Here is a 21,341-nt window from a genome sequence, read left to right as displayed (position 1 = left end):
TAAGCTCATGGCTGATCTGGTTACTCCACTTTCTTGTCTTTTCCAAATAACTTTCACTCCTTTCCTTATTAAGAATCTATTTACCACTGCTTTAAAAATATTCCAAGGCAGGCTTCCTCCACACGCAATTATTGCAAAGATGGGTAGAATACTGGTGAATTGGAAGGCAGGATGTTACAGTGTTGGTGATTGTTACAGTGTTGGTGTTTTATAAAATGTTATGGAGAAAACAGTGTGTAGATGCTTCTCAAATTTGCAAAGTAAAGTTTAGAAAGACAGACAATGGAGACACTTTTAGAATTAGCAGACGGGCCAGAATCGGGTTTAACTAGGGTTAAGAAGAAAGCTGAAATTATAACTGAGTTAGTCAGGCATTTAGAGAAACCATCAAGTACAGTGGAGTTAGAAAAAATTAAATTGGAGTTAGGAATTGAACTTAAAAGGTAGGAGTTAGAGGACAAAGAGAAAGAAAGGGAAAAAAAGAGCAATGTTAGAAGATAAAGCAAGGGAAAGAAGGTTTTTTTTGCTGAGCAAAAAGGAAAAGAGAGAGAGTTTGAACTTCATAAGTTTACAATTAGTTAGGAAAGTCAACTTAAAAGGATGGAGATGAAGGTAGAAGGTAGGCTTAGACAATAGACAACAGGTGCAGGAGTAGGCCATTCGGCCCTTCGAGCCAGCACCACCATTCATTATGATCATGGCTGATCATCCACAATCAGTATCCTGTTCCTGCCTTATCCCCATAACCCTTAATTCCACTATCTTTAAGAGCTGTACCCATCTCTTTTTTGAAAGTACCCAGAGACTTGGCCTCCACTGCCTTCTGGGGTAGAGCATTCCATATATCCACCATTCTCTGGGTGAAGAGGTTTTTCCTCAACTCTGTTTTAAATGGCCTACCCCTTATTTTTAAACTGTGTCCTCTGGTTCTGGACTCACCCATCAGCAGAAACATGCTCCCTGCCTCCAGAGTGTCCAATCCCTTAATAATCTTATACACCTCAATCAGATGCCCTCTCATCCTTCTAAACTCAAGTGTATACAAGCCCAGTCGCTCCAATCTTTCAACATATGATAGTCCCTCCATTCCAGGAATTAACCTCGTGAACCTACCCTGCATTCCCTCAATAGCAAGAATGTCCTTCCTCAAATTTGGAGACCAAAACTGCACACCATACTCCAGGTGCAGTCTCACCAGGGCCCTGTACAGCTGCAGAAAGACCTCTTTGCTCCTATACTCAATTCCTCTTGTTATGAAGACCAGCATGCCATTCGCTTTCTTCACTGCCTGCTGTACCTGCATGCTTGCATTCATTGACTGATGTACAACACCTAGATCTCGTTGTACTTCCCCTTTATCTAAATTGACTCCATTGAGATAGTAATCTGCCTTCCTGTTCTTGCCACCAAAGTGGATACCCTCACATTTATCCACATTAAACTGCATCTGCCATGCATCTGTCCACTCATCTAGCCTGCCCAAGTCACCCTGTATTCTCATAACATCCTCCTGACATTTCACACTGCCACCCAGCTTTGTGCCATCAGCAAATTTGCTAATATGACTTTTAATGCCTTCATCTATATCATTAATGTATATTGTAAACAGCTGCAGTCCCAGCACCGAACCTTGCGGTACCCCACTGGTCACCGCCTGCCATTCCAAAAGGGACCCATTTATCACTACTCTTTGCTTCCTGTCAGCCAGCCAATTTTCAATCCAAGTCAGTACTTTGCCCCCAGTACCATGTGTCCTAATTTTGCTTACTATTCTCCTATGTGGGACTTTATCAAAGGCTTTCTTGAAGTCCAGGTACACTACATCCTGGACACTACATCGACACTGGCTCTCCCTTGTCCATCTTCATAGTTACATCCTCAAAGACTTCCAGAAGATTAGTCAAGCACGATTTCCCCTTCGTAAATCCATGCTGATTCTGACCTATCCTGTTACTGCTATCCAAATGAGCCATAAGTTCATCTTTTATAATTGACTCCAGCATCTTTCCCGCCACTGAAGTCAGGCTAAATGGTCTATAATTCCCTGTTTTCTCTCTCCCTCCTTTGTTGAAAAGTGGGTCAACATTAGCCACCCTCCAATCCGCAAGAACTGATCCTGAATCTATAGAATATTGGAAAATGATTACCAATGCGTCCACGATTTCTAGAGCCACCTCCTTAAGTACCCTGGGATGCAGACCATCAAGTCCTGGGGACTTATCAGTCTTCAGACCTAACAGTCTATCCAACACCATTTCCTGCCTAATTTAAATTCCCTTCAGTTCATCCATTACCCTAGGTCCTTCAGCCACTATTACACCTGGGAGATGGTTTGTGTCTTCCCTACTGAAGACAGATCCAAAGTACCTATTCAACTCTTCTGCCATTTCCTTGTTCCCCAGTCAGGAGGAGAGTGAACAAACCCCTCAAAGCTAAAGGTCTGATAGGGATGTAAACAAATATATTAAGCATTACCTGTAGAAACCTTTTTCATTTCCTTTGAGAAATTGTCGAAACAGATGAACTGGCCTGAGGTTATGTGCGAATGTTAATTCAGATGAAATTATGGAGGTGCCAGTATTGGACCGGGATGGACAAAGTCAGAAATCGAAACCAAATTGGTAGGGACGGCTAGTTAGGTGTTTGTAGCTCTGTCAGAAGAGGTGCCGAGGGAGTATAAAAAAGTAAAACAAGCTATTCTGAGTGCCTACAAATTGGCACCAGAAGCATATAGGCAGCTGTTCAGAAATATAAAATAAAGGAACCAGGTCAGACTTATATCGAGTTTGAAAGAACTAAACAGAGCAACTTTGATAGATGGATGAGAGACTAAAGATAGAAAAGATATGTGGATCTTAGAGATGTTATTCTGCTGGAGGAGTTTAAAAGCTCACATCCAGAAATGATCAGAACTCATGTTGAGAAACAGAAAGTTAAAACAGCAAGAAGAGCGACAGAGATGGCGGATGAATATGCTTTAGTGCGTAAATCGAAATCTAGCTTCTGACAGCAATTTCAGTCAGTCTCTAATGGTAATTAAGCGAGCACCTTTGCTCATTCCTGCATTTGAAAAACCTTTAACACGGGTTATGTTTGTTTATGTACTCCCCCTCCCTAAAACCAAAAATAGGAACTGGTAGACACATCCATGATGGAATGTCAAAGCAAAAAGGTTTGTGGAGGAGTTGCCTGCTTTCTTTACCCAAGGAGATTCACTCAGATAAAGGGTCCCGTTTTACTGCCAAATTATTTAAGGAGGTCATGGACAGTTTAGACATCAAATACTTTCAATCAAGTAGCGAGTTTTGGGAAGATTTGTAGCTCAGGTTGAGGTTCTGGATGTGAGTTTCCTCGCTGAGCTGGAAGGTTAGTTTTCAGACGTTTCGTCACCATTTTAGGTAACATCATCAGTGAGCCTCCAACGAAGTGCTGGTGTTATGTCCCGTTTTCTATTTATCTGTTTAGGTTTCCTTGGGTTGGTGATGTCATTTCCTGCATTGGTGATGTCATTTCCTGTTCTTTTTCTCAGCAACAAACCCAAACAAACAGACAAAACGGGCCCAAAAACCATAACCACTCTCCCCTACATCAAAGACATTTCCGAAATGACTGCCAGACTACTCGGACCTCTTGGCATCAGGGTAGCCCACAAACCCACCAACACACTAAAACAGCAGCTAATGAACTTAAAAGACCCTACACAGACAACAAGCAAAAGAAACGTCATCTACAAAATACCTTGCAAGAACTGTGACAAACATTACATTGGACAAACAGGCAGAAAGCTAGCCACCAGGATACATGAACATCAACTAGCCACAAAAAGACATGACCCACTATCACTAGTATCCTTACATACAGATGAGGAGGACACCACTTTGATTGGGACAACACATCCATCCTAGAACAAGCCAAACAGAGACACGCACGAGAATTCCTAGAAGCATGGCATTCCAACCGGAACTCCATCAACAAACACATTGATTTGGAGCCAGTCTACCATCCCCTGAGAGAAAGAACAGGAAATGACATCACAAATGCAGGAAATGACATCACCAAACTGAGGAAACCTAAACAGATAAATAGAAAGTGGAACATAACACCAGCTCTTCATCGGAGGCTCACTGATGATGTTACCTAGAATGGTGACAAAACGTCTGAAAACTAACCTTTAAATCAAGTGCGTACCATCCTGAATTTCGGAGCATTTGAAACGTGGCATTGGACCCTAAAGATAGTGTTATGGGCTTATTGCCAGAATTACCCAAATGATTGGGATATAGGCATCACATTTATAGTATTTGCAATTAGAGATGCTCCAAATGAATCGCATTGGTTCACCCCATTTGAATTGATATTCGGACATGAAGTAAGAGGGCCTTTAAAATTAATTAAGGAAAGGTTGATAGGTCCGAAGTCAGAGATCTCACAGTTGGATTATGTATCTGAGATGAGAAAAAGATTAAATAGTGTAGGTGAATTAGCTAGATAACATTTGAAGGTGACACAACACATAATGAAGCAAGAAGCAGATAAGACATCTAAAATTCATATTTACGCATGGGGATAAAGTATTGGTGCTGTTACTAGTGGTAAGAGATCCCATCAAAGCAAGGTTTAGTCGTCCCTATCAGTTTGAGAAGAAGTTATGTCAGGTGAATTATCTGGTAAAGATGCCAGATAGGAAAAAAATATTATCAGGCATGTCATGTGAACATGCTGAAACCTTACCAAGACAGGGAAAGGAATCCAGAGAAACAGGCATTAGTTACGACCACTGAGAGTGACCAATCAAATCCAGATGATGTAGATTTTGATATTCCTCAGAATAAACTGAATAATAAGGATGCCCTTAAAGAATCGGATAGGGTAGTGAGGTATCTGACCAAGGAACAGAGAACTGAATTGAAAGACTTGTTACAGTGCTACGAGGATACATGTAGAAGTAGAATGGAGAGTACTGATATTATAGCGCATGAGGTTAATGTAGGGAATGCTCTTCAAATAAAACAACACCCCAACAGGCTTAATCCTCTCAATAGTGCAGGTTCATAAGGAATTGAAAGCGATGCTCTAAGAAGCCATCATAAAACCAAGTCAAAGTGAATGGAGTTTGCCGATCATGTTGGTTCCCAAACCTGATGGTAATCAACAATTCTGTGTACATTATCGGAAGGTCAATGCTGACCAAATCCGACTCATACCCAATTCCATGGCTGGAGGATTGTGTGGATAAAGTAGAACAAGCCACTTACATCGCAAAGTTGAACTTAGTTTGTGGTTACTGGCAAGGACCTTTATTGAAGAGAGTGAAAGACGTTTCTGCATTTGTAATCCCAAATGGGTTCCATCAATACAAGTCACTCTGTTTGGAATGAAAAATGCACCAGCCACTTTTCAAAGACTTTGGGTTGTGGCAGGATTAACTAATTGTGCCTTTGATATCAACAACTTCATGGTCTTTAGCCATTCATGGAAAGATCACATGGAACATTTAACAGAGCTCTTTGAGAGTCAACGAAAGGCAAAGTTGGTCATAAGCCTGTCAAAAACAGAATTTCTTATGGCACAACATTGGACAGGGACAGATGACACCGAGGAATGTGAAGACTAAGGCAATTGAGGAATCTCCAAGACCATCCTCTAAGAAGAAAGTGCTACGATTTTTAGATCTGAGCATTGTGGCATCACTGACAGATTTGTTAAAACAAAACCACAAAATTTTAGTGGAAAGAACAATACTAGGAGGCATTTGAGAATTTAAAAACAGTGCTAAGCACCATACCAGTTTTAGCCACGCAAATTTCTTGATACTGTTTAAAGTTGCCATCGACACAACTAGTGTAGTGTTTGATCTGTGTTGTTATACAGGGATGACTGTAGAATTGAAAGGCCAGTTGGTTATTATTCAGAAAAAACTCAACATCCACCGGAGAAAATATTCAACCATTGAAAATGGGTTATTGAGTTTGGTAATGGCCTTACAACATTTTAATGTTTATGTTGCCAACAGTGCATCAGAGTCAATTATGCACGCTGATCACAATCCTTTGACAGATTTAAGGACAAGGACACTAGATTATTTAATTGGAGTTATAAGCATTTGATTTACATATTGATGATTCTTTTTATTTCTTAAGAGGGGAGGTGTTGCAAATTTGAATAGTGTACTTGTGAATTAGAGGGCAAGACATTAAAATGTGGTGTTTGTAAAATGTTAGTGTTTGTGAAATACTTTGGGGAAAACAGTGTGTGGTCTCTTTAAAAGATGATGTGCTTTTTCTATGCTTAGATGGTCAAAAAAAATGTCTGTGGGCTTACAGGTGCACAGAGCATCTGAATTAAAATATTTGTACTAAAATAATATATTGTTAGTAAGCAAAGCAGCATTTTTACCAAGAAAACAGGTTTTTGAATTTTAACCAATTAATTTAAACTAAGCCCTTATAAACCAAAAAAATTAAATTTAAACCTGATGGTTTTGACAACATAAAACCAATCCTATTTAAGAAATTGATATGTCATCAAAGGTGTAAAAGATGAGGGCATCCGGAAACTCTGGAGAGAGCCAACTGCCATCCTCCAAGAGAACAGCTCTCAGCTCTAAAAGAATCATCGGCTCTCTCAGAATTCTCTAAACCTTAGAATAAGCTTCGTCACATATTTGTGGCACAAATAGTTCATTTTCCTGATCAAAGAGAAAGCATTCCTGATGGGAAAAGTTCACAGAGAAGGAGCTCCTGACAGCCCATTCAACAGAAAAGGCACAGAACATTCTGGAAGATGTAACCTGGCTATAATTTGGAGAGACTAAACATTCTGTTTTTTGTTTTACATAAAGGGCCACTTGTTTTTATTGGAACAGTATACCATTATAATCTTGTTTTATTTGGGAATAGTTAATAGTCGTTGGGGGTATTTCGTTTGTTAATAGTTTAATTAGTTTGTTCACAGTTAGAGATAGATAAATAAATTGTTACTTGTTGATTATAAAGAGAGTTTCAGGGGTTTATTTTTATTTAACCACTACTTTATACCAGATTGAGGCTCTTTTAACGGATTATAGGGTAATGCGCACCTCTATGTGTGTTTCACTTTTAGTTATCAGAGGGGTGTCAACCTGGATAGGGGAAGCAGAGTTCAGAGGATTTATGACACTGGTGTGGAAAAAAAATTCCCCTCATTGCGGTCTTCAATCAGTGATTCCTCATTTTTAAGTAGTGACCCTAGTTCTAGGTTCTCCAATAAGAGGAAACACACTGCACAAATCCATCTTGTCAAGACCGCTCAGGACTTCTTATATTTCAAACAAGTTGCCTTTTACTTCTCTGAACTTCACCAGATACAGGCTTCGTGTGTACAGTCTTTCCTCATGAGCCAATCAGCTCATTCAAGGCCAAGGCATTAGTCAGTCTGATAAACTTTCTCTAAAAATCTTCTAACTCACTGTGACCCTTCTTCAACTAAGGAAACCAACACTGTCCACAGTACTCCAGAAATAGCTTTACCAATGCCCTGTATAACTGAAGCATAACCTCCCTACTTTTTCATTCAAATCCTCTTGCAAAAAAAATTCTAATATCTTTCCTAACTACTTGCTGTACCCCTATGATAACCTTTTGTAATTCATGCACTTGTCATCCTAATCCCTCTGCATACCACAGCAACATCTGCAACATCCCACCATGCAGATAATATGTTTTCTTTTATCCTTCCTGTCAAAATGGACAATCTCACGTTTTCTCACATTATTTGCCATTTGTCAGATCTTTGCCCATTCATTATCTATATATCCCTTTGTAGTGTCATACCTTCTTCACAACTCTTATTTCCTACCAGGCTTAATGTCACTTACAAATGTATAAACTACACCCGCAGTTCCTTCGGCCTGTAAAATGTTGAGGCCTCAGCATCATAACACATCAATTGTTTTATTTTGCCAAACAAGGAATGACACCTTTATACCTACTGTTCCTTGTTAGCCAGCCAATCTTCCATCCATGCCAAAATATTACTGCCTGTATGATGAGATTTTATTTTCCACAGCAATATTTGAAGTGATCTATTATCAAATACCTTCTGGAATTTCAACAGTTGATATCCACCAGAGCCTTTTTATTCACAGCATGCATTACTTCATCTAATACATTGTGTAAACATGAATTACCCTTCCCAATGCCATGTTGACTCTGTTTGCTTACTTTGAATGTTTTGAAGTGTCCTGCTGTAATGGCTTTAATAATGCCTTCAATAATGGCTTCTAACACCTTCCCTTTGACAGACATTAAGCTAACTGCCCTGTACTTTTACTGCTTTCTATCTCCTACCCTAATAGCAAATTACATTCGCTACTTTGCCTGAAACTAAGGAATTTTGGAAAAGTAAAACAAGCTTGCAATTCCAATAAATTATTCGGGGCCACCTCCATGCTGATTGTAACTTTCTTGAATTCCTCCCTTCCTTTTCTTGGTTCACAGCTATTCCTGGGATGTTACTTTTATCCTTCATAGTGAAGACCAATGCAAAATACCTGGTCAGTTAATCTGTGATGTCCTTATTTTCCATTATTAACTCCGCCGACTCAATTTCTTTATGATCAACATTTTTTTTAGCTCTTTTTAAATTTCTTTTGAAACTCTCAGTATATGTTTAGCCAGTTTTCCCTTGTACTGTAAATTTACCCTGGTATTAACCTTTATGTAACTCTTCATTTTTTAAAAAAAAATCTTCAGTCCTAACAGCTGACCCACTTCACATCTTTTGTGCAATCATATAGCACATTTTGATGAAGCATTCTGTCATGTACTCATCAGGAAAATTTGCAAAAAAAAATTGTAAAAGGGAACGGCATGTTTACATATTGTGTAAGGCATGTGCTGGTTGTTTGGCAAGTGGACTTAGATTGGTAGAGGCCTTGCCAAGGATGAAGTACCCATTAAATAGTTATTAATAGTTGACTGTCCATCAGATTTAATTAACTACATTTAGATTCCAGATTAGACCCATGTAGCACACAGTAATTTGTCAGACAACGCTGTAGTAGATAATGCTAATTTAAAGTGACAATGATAAATCCAATCCACGTAGAATTTATCAAATAAAAAGTGCACAGGTGCCTTAAAAATTGATGTGAAATATTTAAGAATGTTTCATATTTAGGTTACTATGGTGAGTCTTGTATCGATGCCTGTCAGCTGAATCCATGTGAGAATGAATCCGTTTGTCGTCGCAAACCCAGTTCTTCTCACGGGTACACATGTGATTGTGGAGAGAACCATTTCGGCCAGTACTGTGAACACAGGTAAAACAATACCGCTGTATGGAGGGATGCAATACATTTCTGTTCGAGAACGAAGTTAGAAACATATGAGAATAATTTGTATATGGAAATGAATGGTAAGGCTATCATTTATTTCCCATCTTCAGAAAGTATCCATCTGCTGTGTAGATATTTTCCTAATCAACCAATTCAGAGATGTTCTTCCACACCTCTGGAGCAGCAACCTGGGCCTCCTGCTTCAGAGATAGGAACAATACTACTGTGCCACAAGGGCTCTATGTTAGTTCGCTATTGACTTGCATTAAATTGTATAAAGTGGTGGGAATTAATTGAAACATTCATGTGTTACTCTATAATTAGACAGACTGACGGTCTTTTGATGGAGTGACAGTGTCTCGGGCTCAGAGCCAGAAGATCCAGGTTCAAAGCCTGTCTTCATGTAACACATCCAAACATTTTAGTATAAAATAGATAGACGGGCTAAAATTGTAGTTATTGAATTAAGAGGTGCTTGTTTGTGATGTGTAACTGTAATAAATACAGATGATGCATGCAAAGATTGGTTCCAGTTCTATTCTTCACCATCTGGCTTTTTTGAATATAACAGTTCAGTCTGCTTAAGAGGTGGAACAAAAACTGTAGCTGTCATCCACCTTTATTCTTTCATCCCGAATTCTGCCCCCTACCCCTAAATGAGTTTGTACCTGCCCAAAATGTGTTTTGAGATGCCCTTGACTCTGAAAAGTGATCACTGTGGGTAGGTCGATATTGTTTTGTTGCCAAGGATTTGCTGCCACTACAGTTTAATCAGTTAGCGTGCTGTATTCAAAAGAATGATGCATCCTTCCATCCATGTGCATAAGTCCTTGCTCTATTCTGTTTGTTCTTTTCTTCCCTTTCCTCCTCTATATATTCTTTATATCCTTAGAATTTCTATTATAACAACTTCATATCATAGAGTTGGTTTATAGTGCACCAGTTACTGTTGACTGCTAAAGAGAGAAATAATATGATTCAGATTTGTTTGACTTACCTTTATAATATTTTTGATTATATTTTTGATTGACACTGCAATAGGTAATTTACTTCCAGAGCATTAAAACTGACCATGTGCTTTTTCATGCCTATCTAAGTTTGGGTTCAAAATTTATTATGGATTGTGAATGGGAGTTGGTATCCTGCAACTGTGTCTTTTGCACAGCAAATGGTAAGTGCTATAATGATTTTTCCTCTCTCCTGAATTTTCGTCTAGAATTGACCACCAGTGTCCCAAAGGCTGGTGGGGGAATCCAACTTGTGGACCTTGCAACTGTGATATCAAAAAGGGCTTTGACCCTGACTGCAACAAGACAAATGGTCAATGCTATTGTAAGGTTGGTATCGTCACCTCCTCAAGGAAATACCATTTTTCATCTTCTTCCCTAATATTGAACATTCATTAAGGTTTGAATATCTGTCATATACTAAAATCTCTAAACATCTTGAATGTACAATTAAAAATAAACCAGCTTTTGATTTTTATTGCGATTCAGTGATGATACTTGCCATTACCAGTATAAGCAGCGTCAGCTTAACTTTTATTTATATAATGGTTGTGGTTATTGCTTCAATGTACTCTACCTCTCAAAAAATCTAATTTGACAATAGGTTTTCTAGGCTGGCACAGACAGCAATTTCCCCAATGCCTTCCTTGTTTCGTGATTCAGCCTCGTATAATGAATATCTAACAATGATATACAGGATGATTCTACTCCATCAGTGTCTTTAAGACTCATCTCTGTAAGTCACCCACTTTAGTAGTGCATCACACAAGTCAATAACTACGTCCTTTACAGACTATTTCTGTCACTTTTCAAACATACATTTGATCATGGGAGTCGAGGTTCACTGCCATAGCCCAACATTTATGCTAATCCCTAAGGAAGGTGGTGGTAAGCTGCTATCTTGAACTTCTGCTGTCTGTGACATGCAGATATACCTAGAGTGTTGTTATGAAGGGACTTGGAGGATTTTAACAGCAGCTGTGAAAGAACAGTATTATAATTTCAACTCAGGACGGTGTGAAAATGTTGGAAGAAAACGGCCTTCTGAATTGTTCCCTGTGCCTGTTAATTGTTATTCTTGGTGGTGGAGATTAGAGCGCTAGGTACTACCAAAGGAGCCTTGGTGAGTTGTTGCTGTGCAACTTGTCGATAACTCACAGCTGCCATGGTGCACTGATGGTGGAGGTAGCAAATGGTTTAAGATACTAGATGGGATTTCAAGTGGTTTGCTTTCTCCTTAGTGGTTTCAAGCTGGCTGAGTGTTATAGCTGTGCTCATGCAAACAAGTATGGAGTATTCCATCATACTGCTGACTTCTCCTTACAGACATAGAGTCAAGAGATGAGTTGTTGCTGCAGAATTCTTAGCCTCTGATCCAATCAGATAACTACAGTACTTCATATTGCTGGCCCAACCACTGGAAGGTTTTCACTCAATTTATATCAAATTGAATTTTTCTAGGACTTCTTGATGGCAAAATGCTGGCTTGATGCTAAAGGAGCAAGAATTGGCCAAATTGGGTTTGTCTTGTTTTTGAGGACAGGGTACAGTTTGATAATTTTATGCATTGTCAGAAAGATATCAGTTTGTATTTGTATAGAGCAACTTAACTTGGAGCTTAGCGAGTTCTGAAGCACAAGTCTCTTCACTACAATGGCTGGAATGTTTGAACTGTCTGTAGGCTTTCCTGTATCTGGTTCCTTTGAGTATTTCTTGATATCAGGTGTAATGAATTGAGTTGACTGACCATTGTCTTCCATGACTTTGGGGGTTATGCTGAGATGGATTACCCATTTGACACTTCTGTGTGCAGATGGTTGCAATTGCACAAATCCTTATCTTTTTCTTGAATGATCTGGAGTTGTCCAGCATTGAAGTTGGGAATGTTTGTGCATCTTCTTTTTATCTATTTAATTGTCCACCAGTGTTTTTCATGATAGCCACTAGATTAATTTTTCTCTTTATTGAGACTAGCTTTTATTCCAAGTTTATCAATTTAATGGATTTAAATTTCCCAGTTGCCATGGTGGGACTTGAGCTCTGGGTAGTTGAATATTATTCTAGGTCACAAGATTATTAGCCCAATAATATTAGTATTATTCATGCCATTTGTAGTTTTTCATGTAGATTCATTAATTTATTTGAGTTGATTTTACAGTTTCTTGTTCCAGTTCGTACCACCTTGAAATAAATACTTTTTTTATTCCACTGCTGTTCACAAAAATTATGAAAGAATGATCACTGAAATACTGCTTGAGTTGAATTTGAAGTTGGTTGGATTACCAAGTTTCCACTGTTGGCCATATTAATTTTTAAATACTAAACCATAAGAACTCCCTATTTCTTTGTGATTTATGGATTTATTTGGTTCATAATTTTTATAAGTAAGGAGTCCCACAACTATATCAGTCACACAAAATATCATTGTTTTAAACTCCATTTAACTTGAGTCCATTTTTGTTCTTTCAGGAGTTTCACTATCGGCCTGTTGGAAGCGATGCATGCCTACCTTGTGACTGCTATCCCATTGGCTCGTTTTCCAGGTCATGTGATCAAGAAACCGGCCAATGTCACTGTAGATCAGGAGTGATTGGACGTCAGTGCAACCAGTGTGATAATCCTTTTGCGGAGGTCACGCACAATGGGTGTGAAGGTGAGAAATGTCCTTTAGAAACGGGATTTTTTTAAAATTTTGCACAGCTGAGAGGCTTAAATTAACTTTGCGCCATAAGGGGAATGACTGAAAATTGTACTGATTTGATCTCCACACCAAGTGCTAACTGTCTGTAAATAATTTATAACTTAAATTGTTTTATTGATAAATTCCTCCATGACATTGTCAAAGTTGTCATTTTGAAATTGACATTTCAAATAATTTTTTTCTTTCATTATGTACTTTTTAACTGAATTTCCAAGTCTGCTGTTCTAATGCTGACATTGACTTGTTTAGAATAAACAGTATCATGCTTCGTATAAATTGACAAAGACTAAATGTTTAGGTTTATGTTTTAGTGAGCTGTTAAAGCAATTGATCTTGCTGGAAAATATCACGCTCAAAGTGAAGAAATTCCTCCTCATTTTGGTGCTAAATGGCTTGTGTCTTAATCCTAGAATGTGTTCCACACATCTAACATAAGAAGGAAAATATTCTCTCTACATCCACCCTCTTGATCTCAGTGTGAATTTTATACGTTTGAATGAGATCATCTCTTATTCTTCTAAACCCAAGAGAATCCTACCTACCACCTCATCCTGCCTCCTTGATTTGTCCATCTTCCCTGGACTGACCTATTTCCTCCCTACCTCCTAATCTATACTCTCCTCTCTACCTGTCTTGTTTTCTCTCCATCTTTGGTCTGCCTCCCCCTCTCTCCCTATTTATTCCAGTTCCATCTCCCCATCCCCCTCTCTGATGAAGGGTCTAGGCCCGAAACGTCAGCTTTTGTGCTCCTGAGTTGCTGCTTGGCCTGCTGTGTTCATCCAGCTCCACACTTTGTTATCTTGGATTCTCCAGCATCTGCAGTTCCCATTATCACAGAATATAAATCCGATCTATTTAAACTTTCCTCATGACAGCTCCTTCAACACAGGAATTAGTTCATGTCTCAGTGATTCTCTTAATTGACACAGACCCCACTTGTTTAACCTCCATGTATAGAAGAAAGCTATTTTGGAGATATAGTGTGTTTCCTGCCTGGAAACATGGTTTTGAAAAAGATGATTGAAAGGCGAAAGGAAGCCATTGGTGTACATACAAAAATAAGAATTAAGAGCAGGAGTAAGCCACTCAATCTCTTGACCCTACTTCACCATTCAATAAGGTGATGGCTAATGTGATTACTGCCACCTGTCATCATAACTTTTTACTCCATTTCTTATCAAGAATCTATCTACCCCCTTTAAAAATATTCAAAGACTCTGCTTTCACTCCCTTTTAAGGAAGAGAATTCACTATAAGTTCACTGAGTTTCACAAGTTGCCTGCTGTCTCCTGCTTCTTGCAAAGACCCAGTTCTGTTCTCTTGGTTTCGATGTTGCACCTGATGTAAAGAAACAACCTTCCATACTATACCATACGTCCTTCTTTTCCCTCAGTTCCACTTTCCACATCCCTGCCCTTTCCCATTCTCCCCTAATAAGAATTTTCTTTTCCCTTGCGTTCCACTTAGCCTCACATTCAGTGGATCATTTCCTACTACCAGATGCATTTTTCTCCCTACTCTCAGCATTCCATAAGGAATCATTCCTTCTACAGCACTGTTCCACTCCTCCATTACCCTCTCCGTCCCCTAACACCATTGCAAGCAAGCACAATAGATAAAATACTTCCTTTTACCTCCTTACTTCTTGTCATCCAAAGCCCCTAATAATCATGCCAGCTGAAACACTAAATTACTCATGTTACCTGCACTTTGATATACTGCATGTTGTGGTCTCCTCTACATCGGGAAGACCAACACAAACTTGATGATTCCTTTGGCTTGCAGACTGAACAGTGATGTTTCGCAATCAGCGCCAGTCACCACACCATGCTGACCTGGGAGATCTATTGATCAATAAAGGAGAGAATATGTATGGGTAGGTGGGAGAGAAGATCACTGCTGGAGATATGAGGGCTGGAGGGGAACTGTAAAACATATAAGGAGATTAGCAGGCTGAAAGAGATATGTTGGTCCAGTGAAAAGGAAAACTGCAAAGGAAAGAGAACAGTTGTAAACCTATCAACGAAGGAATATTCAACTAACTGGAATTCGAGAAACCTTCAAAATACTGAGGAAATAAATTCTTTTGAAATGAATGTGGAATGTCTAGTTGAAGGCAGCATAGATTTAGCAGCAACTGTACTTGGCGAGAGAGGTGGGGGTAGAATGCAAAGGGACCTCCTGTAATGAACATTATCAATTGTTAAAGTTAAATCTGAAATTGAGATGCAAGATATACTAAATAAGGCTGTCACTACATGACAATACTCACCTCTCTCATTTCTCACCTTATAACATTCTGCACCACCCCTCAATGACTGACACAGATAACAAAGTGTGGAGCTGGATGAACACAGCAGGCCAAGCAGCATTTTAGGAGCACAAAAGTTGTTTCGGCCTAGACCCTTCATCAGAAATGGGGAATGGGGAGAGGGTTCTGGAATAAATAGGGAGAGAGGGGGAGGTGGATCAAAGATGGATAGAGGAGAAGATAGGTGGAGAGGAGACAGACAAGTTAAAGGGGCGGGGATGGAGTCAGTAAAGGTGAGTATAGTTGGGGAGGTAGGGCGGGGATAGGTCAGTCCAGGGAGGACGGACAGGTCAAAGGGGTGGGGTGAGGTTGGTAGGTAGGAAATGGAGTTGCAGCTTGAGGTGGGAGGAGGGCATAGGTGAGAGGAAGAACAGGTTAGGGAGGCAGGGACGAGCTAGGCTGGTTTTGGGATGCAGTGGGGGGAGGGGAGATTTTGAAGCTTGTGAAATCCACGTTGATACCATTGGCCTGCATGGTTCCCAAGCGGAATATGAGTTGCTGTTCCTGCAACCTTCCGGTGGCATCGTTGTAGCACTGCAGGAGGCCCATGATGGACATGCCGTCTAAGGAATGGGAGGGCGAGTTGAAATGGTTCGCGACTGGGAGGTGCAGTTGTTTATTGCGAACCGAGTGTAGGTGTTCTGCAAAGTGGTCCCCAAGCCTCCACTTGGTTTCCCCGACATGGACGAAGCCACAACGGGTACAGCGGATGCAGTATGCCACGTTAGCAGATGTGCAGGTGAACATCTGCTTGATGTGGAAAATCTTTTCGAGGCCTGGGATGTGGGTGAGCAAGGAGGTGTGGGGGCAAGTGTACCACTTCCTGCGGTTGCAGGGGAAAGCGCCAGGCGTGGTGGGGTTCAAGGGGAGTGCGGAGCAGACAAGGGAGTCCCGGAGAGATAGGTCTCTCCGGAAAGCAGATGAGGGTGGGAATGGAAAAATGTCTTTGGTGGTGGGGTCGGATTGTAGATGGCGGAAGTGTCGGAGGATGATGAGTTGTATCCGGAGGTTGGTGGGGTGGTATGAGAGGACGAGGGGGATTCTCTTTTGGCGGTTATTGTGGGGATGCGGTGTGAGGTTTGAGTTGCATTTCCCCTCCCACACCCACTCTGCCTGCCCTGACTCTCTCTCCTTTCCTGCACTTCCTCCTCCAACTGACCTGCTCCTGTCAGACTAATGATGTCAAAAGCTTCACTTTTGTGGTTGTGAATAGAAGTTGGTGACCACCATCAGGAAGTTTGTGCGTGGATAGTAAGCTCTGTGAGGAGATGAATATTATTGGGGTGTGCAGGTGAGATGGAATATGTTGGACGTGTGAGTGCCATGGGGCTGTGAGAACTACTGAGAGTTGCAGAAGATTGGCATGTGCTGTCAGATGGTGCAGGAGACTGGTGAGCATCGTTGGGAGAGAAGCATGGGATTGAATACATTTTCGTGGAGTTCTGAGCTGGGTTAAAGTTGTAATGTTGCTGAACTGCTTTACACTCGCTCCACCTGAAAGCTGTAAGTAAATCTGTGTTAAAGTGAGGATAAGTAGATTATAGGACAAGCAGGCCAAGTCTCTGTGATTCTTGCCACCTCAAGGTACTGTCATAGGAAATTATGCAGAAATCTATGTTGAGTAAAACCAGTGATTGGAGGTTAAACTTTGTCACAAGTACCATGTTATGTGCTTATTGGAACTTCCTTAGTATCTAAAGGTGCATCAGTTCCCCATACTAAGATTCGGGCAAATGTATATTGTATTTTTGTAAAAGTCCTCATTGTAACCATAAATACACATCACGCTTGTGGTCCATTAACTTTAATAGGTATACAATGCACAGTCATTATGTGCCCTTGTTTAAAGCTACTGCTGTAACTCCAAATCCTCATTGTATCTGATGATCAATAGTTGGATCAATTAAAAATGTTCTTACAGTTTCACTACAGCAATTAGTGTTTTAAATGGTGCAGTTAAATTTTGTGTAGGGTATTTCACAACAACAGTGCTAATCATGCTTTCGTACTTTAATCCAGTCTGGTCTTAAAATGCTGTTGCGGAGTGAAATAAAAGCTGAAATTTAAAATTAACTGCAGTAATGTGATTATAATTTGATCTACAATGTTTGAATAGTAAATACATTATGCTGCAATAAATATTATCCTTAATTGTCTCAAAGCCACAATAAAAGTCAATGGTTGTGAAAAATGGAAGTTGAGGTGAATCTTCGCCCCCAAAGGTGTGAAGACTGTCTTTGCATTGAACATTAAGCAGCCAGAGTTGGTCTCAGATCTTTGCTTCAGTGAATGCTGTTGCGTAGTGAAATGCTGGGAAATTCCTTTGTAGAATGATGCCAATAGAATTCTGTCCAAAATATGTTGCACAGATTGTGGGCAAATCATCCTGCAACACTGAATTTTAAGTCTGTATGACGTTGATGAGCAGTGAAAAAGAAAGGGCATTATATAGTGCTTTTAACAATCTCAATTTAAACCTGGGGGTGTCACAAACTGCAATTGCTTTGTTTCTTTACTACAACCATTACCACTCCCGCTGTCTCTTGGTTCTATTGGATCTTTGTCACTTACTCACTTCCTACCCTCTACCCTACCCAGGACCTCTTTTTAAACTTTCGCCCTGTCCAATTAGCTCTGCTCCTCTGTCCACAGATGTTGTCAGACCTGTTGGGTATTTCTAGCACTGTGTTTCTGTTTCCATTTATCAACATCTGCAGTAGTCTGTTGTATTTTAGCAAGAAAACTTACATAATTTGGAAACCTGAAATCCAAACAAGAGGAAATACATATCAGTCAGCATCTGAAAGATAAGATAAGGAATTGACTGGAGGATAAAGGCACCAATTTGATGTTGGAGGAGTTCTATTGCAGAAGTCAGAACGAATGTCTGGGGACTTAGGATATTTGTAATTTACATAAATTATTTGAATTGAAAAGCTCAATGCAAATTATAGCAATTTACATATGATGTCGAAGCATGCAGAAGAGTAAAAATAATTGATGTTTAGCTGGAAGAACACAACAGGTCAGACAGCATCAGAGGAGCAGAAAAGTCGACATTTCAGATTTGAACCCTTCTCTAGGACTAATAATAAACAGAATTGAAAAGTTTGATGGATATAGACCAGGAGCAGGCAAATATGATTAATTTAGCTTGGGAAACCTAGTTGGCATAGACGAGTTGGACCAAAGGGTCTGTTTCTGTGTTGTATGACTCTTTCAGTAAAATATATAAGTAGGGGAACAATAGTGAATGAAATTTTCTCCAAACTTTAAGTATCGTAGATAGAATAAGCAGCATGTATGCTCCATGAATGTATTGAAATAGCTATGGGTGATGTTGTGAAGAAAATAGGTCTTTGTAGACTTGATGCTCAGTTTATCCAACCAAAACAGAGCAGCAATCAACAATTAATAGATTGATGAAGAATATAATGAAGACAGTTATTCATCTGTAGAGGAAGAATCAATCAAATTATACAATTCACTTGTCAGACTAGACCTACAGTACTATGTCCATTTTTGGTTTGTGAGAGTTTATAGGTTGCATTAAAGTTCTGAAGACAAGGCTCATTTCTAGTGTAAAAGCCTAGAGATGAGCAGATACGTTGGTCTGAACTATTTTGCTTGGAAATGAGGGACCCAGAGGGGCTTGTGGGTGAGTAGTTAAGGCAATGGGCTTGTAAATCCTTTGGGATTTCCCCGCGCAGCTTCAAATCTTGCCAACTACATTTCGATTGAAAGAACAGTACAACTCAGTGGTTAGCGCTGCCTAACAGTTCTATTGCAGAAGTCAGAACGAGTGTCTGGGGACTTGGTATATTTGTAATTTACATAAATTATTTGAACTGAAAAGCTCAATGCAAATTAAACCAATTTACATCTGATATAGAAGTATGCAGAAGAGTAAAAGTAATTGATGTTGATCTGGAAGAACACACAGGCAGCATCAGTGAAGCGGGAAAGTCGACATTTCAGAGTTGAACCCTTCTCCAGGACTGATAATTGGTTTGATTTCACCCTTGGATGACTGTCTACATGGTGTTTGTATGTTCTCCCTATGTCTGCGTGGGTTTCTTTCAGGTGGTCTAGTTTCCTTCCGTAGTCCAAACTTGTACAGGTTTAGCTGGATTAGCCACTAAATTACCCCATAGTGTCCAGGGATGTGCAGGTTAGGTGGGTTAGCTATGGTAGATGTGGGGTTACAGGGATGGGGAGGGATGCTTTTGGAGGGTTCTGCATAGTCAATGGGCCAAATGATGTCTATTTGCACTTAAGGGATCTGTGATTCTAAAAGATTAAGTTATGTGAGAAGGATGTGATGTATAAATCTGGACCTTGATTTTAAAGTACTTCAGGACAAAACGGCAAGGGGAGATGAGTTCAAATGATGAAAGGCAAATTTAAGGTTGATGTCAGTGCCTGAAAATTTAGAGTATTGCAAGTGAAAACCCTGCATTTATTTAAGAAAAGGAGAGAAATATTATTTTTGAATGGATAAATTAAATGGACTAAATCACAAGGTAACATTTCAGGTAGAATTTGGATTTCATTATAATATAAAGCAAAGTTGAAGGCACAAAACAATTGAGCCAAAGCCCAACTAGACCTGCCTAGTTTTGATTTGCTGTAATATCTATTATTGCTGCTGCTTTGGTGTGCAGAATATGGTATAAATGGCAACATGAGAACTTACAGATGTTTGGCAGTTAAGAGGGATAATTTGAAGTACATTTAACAAATACTTGTGCACCTATAAAGAGCAAAAGAGAAGTATGCCAGTACCTTCGTTCAGTAAGAAAATAATTATGCTCATGTTCTTGTTGTTGAACAGGTACAGCAATTTAAATATGTTAATGTCCCTATGATAGTCAGTGACAAGATAAAATTTCATCTATCAGTTTTTTCAAGAAATGAAATGGTGTTTAGTTAATATACAGCAATGTCTGTACAGTACTTGATTAGGTGATTAAACAATAGTGAATTAAATTTATTGCAGGTAAAAGTTAATTATCATGCTTTGAATGAGCAACAGACATTCTCCATGAATGTATTGAAATGGCTACGAAAGAAAATGTTTTGCTCTCCCTGGAAGTCCTGATGAAGCCCAGATAGTTGGGTGAATTGTTGCCAGAGAGATGTCACTCCTTCTCACCACCTCAGCAATTAAGTCCTGGTGTCCAAGAGACCTAACCCTAACCAATGGCCACAAAAAGCCAGCCTACTGCCCTTACTTCCAAGCGCCCCCCACTCCCATGCGAGCCGATAGAAAATTCTGCATGGGTACTTTAATCTCAAGTGTTAGCAGAATGGGTTGAAGTAATTACAAATATTAAAATAGCTGCTAATCAAATATATCTCAAGAACGAAAATCAGTTTGTAATTCATTTATAACTCTCCTTCAAAATATCAGTAAGTAAAATCTTAATCTTTCTCCTTTAACTCCTCTGAATTTCTTCAGATTAAAAGTGTAGCCATGGGTACCTATGTGGATCCCAGTTGTGCCTGTCTCTTTGTGGGGTATGTGGAACATTCCTTGTTCCAATTTTATTCGGGTCCCTCCCAACAACTCTTTCTCTGATCATCGATGCTGTTTCCCTCTCTTGTCTTGAACCGTGGAAATTAATCAATTTTGCTTCCAATTTCCACCCAGCCCTCACCTTCACCTGGCTCATCTCTAACTCATCCCTTCCCTTCCTCAACATCTCTGTTTCTATTTCTGGTGATAGGCTAGCTACCAATGTACACCACAAACCCACTGACTCCCACAGTTACCTTGACTATATGTCCTCAAATTCTGCTTCCCATAAGGACTAGATCTCATTCACCCAGTTGCATTAGTTCTGATGATGCCATTTTCTGCATGGTGGCCTCAGAAAATGTCCACCATTTTCCTCAGCTGAGGAATCCCTGCTACCATGGATGTCAGGGCCCTTAGCCATGTTTGATATATCTCCTGTACTTCTGTTCTTATTCCCACACGAATCTGCATCCCCCCCCCCCCAA

General features: G+C 39.7%; 1 protein-coding gene across 1 annotated transcript in view; it reads left to right on the top strand.

Annotated features, from left to right (window-relative positions):
- The window catches only part of celsr3 (cadherin, EGF LAG seven-pass G-type receptor 3), a 262,123-nt gene that overhangs the window by 138,055 nt on the left and 102,727 nt on the right, over positions 1 to 21,341 (top strand). Inside the window, exons 13-15 of the mRNA XM_048547414.2 lie at positions 9,160 to 9,301; positions 10,533 to 10,653; positions 12,793 to 12,976. Coding sequence (XP_048403371.2) covers positions 9,160 to 9,301; positions 10,533 to 10,653; positions 12,793 to 12,976 — 447 coding nt within the window. The remainder of the gene's footprint in view (positions 1 to 9,159; positions 9,302 to 10,532; positions 10,654 to 12,792; positions 12,977 to 21,341) is intronic.

The sequence above is a fragment of the Stegostoma tigrinum genome, chromosome 11 (genome assembly GCF_030684315.1).
Source record: "Stegostoma tigrinum isolate sSteTig4 chromosome 11, sSteTig4.hap1, whole genome shotgun sequence".
NCBI lineage: Eukaryota > Metazoa > Chordata > Chondrichthyes > Orectolobiformes > Stegostomatidae > Stegostoma > Stegostoma tigrinum.
The sequence above is the reverse complement of the archived record's forward strand: the minus strand, read 5'-3'. Positions and strand labels throughout refer to the sequence as shown.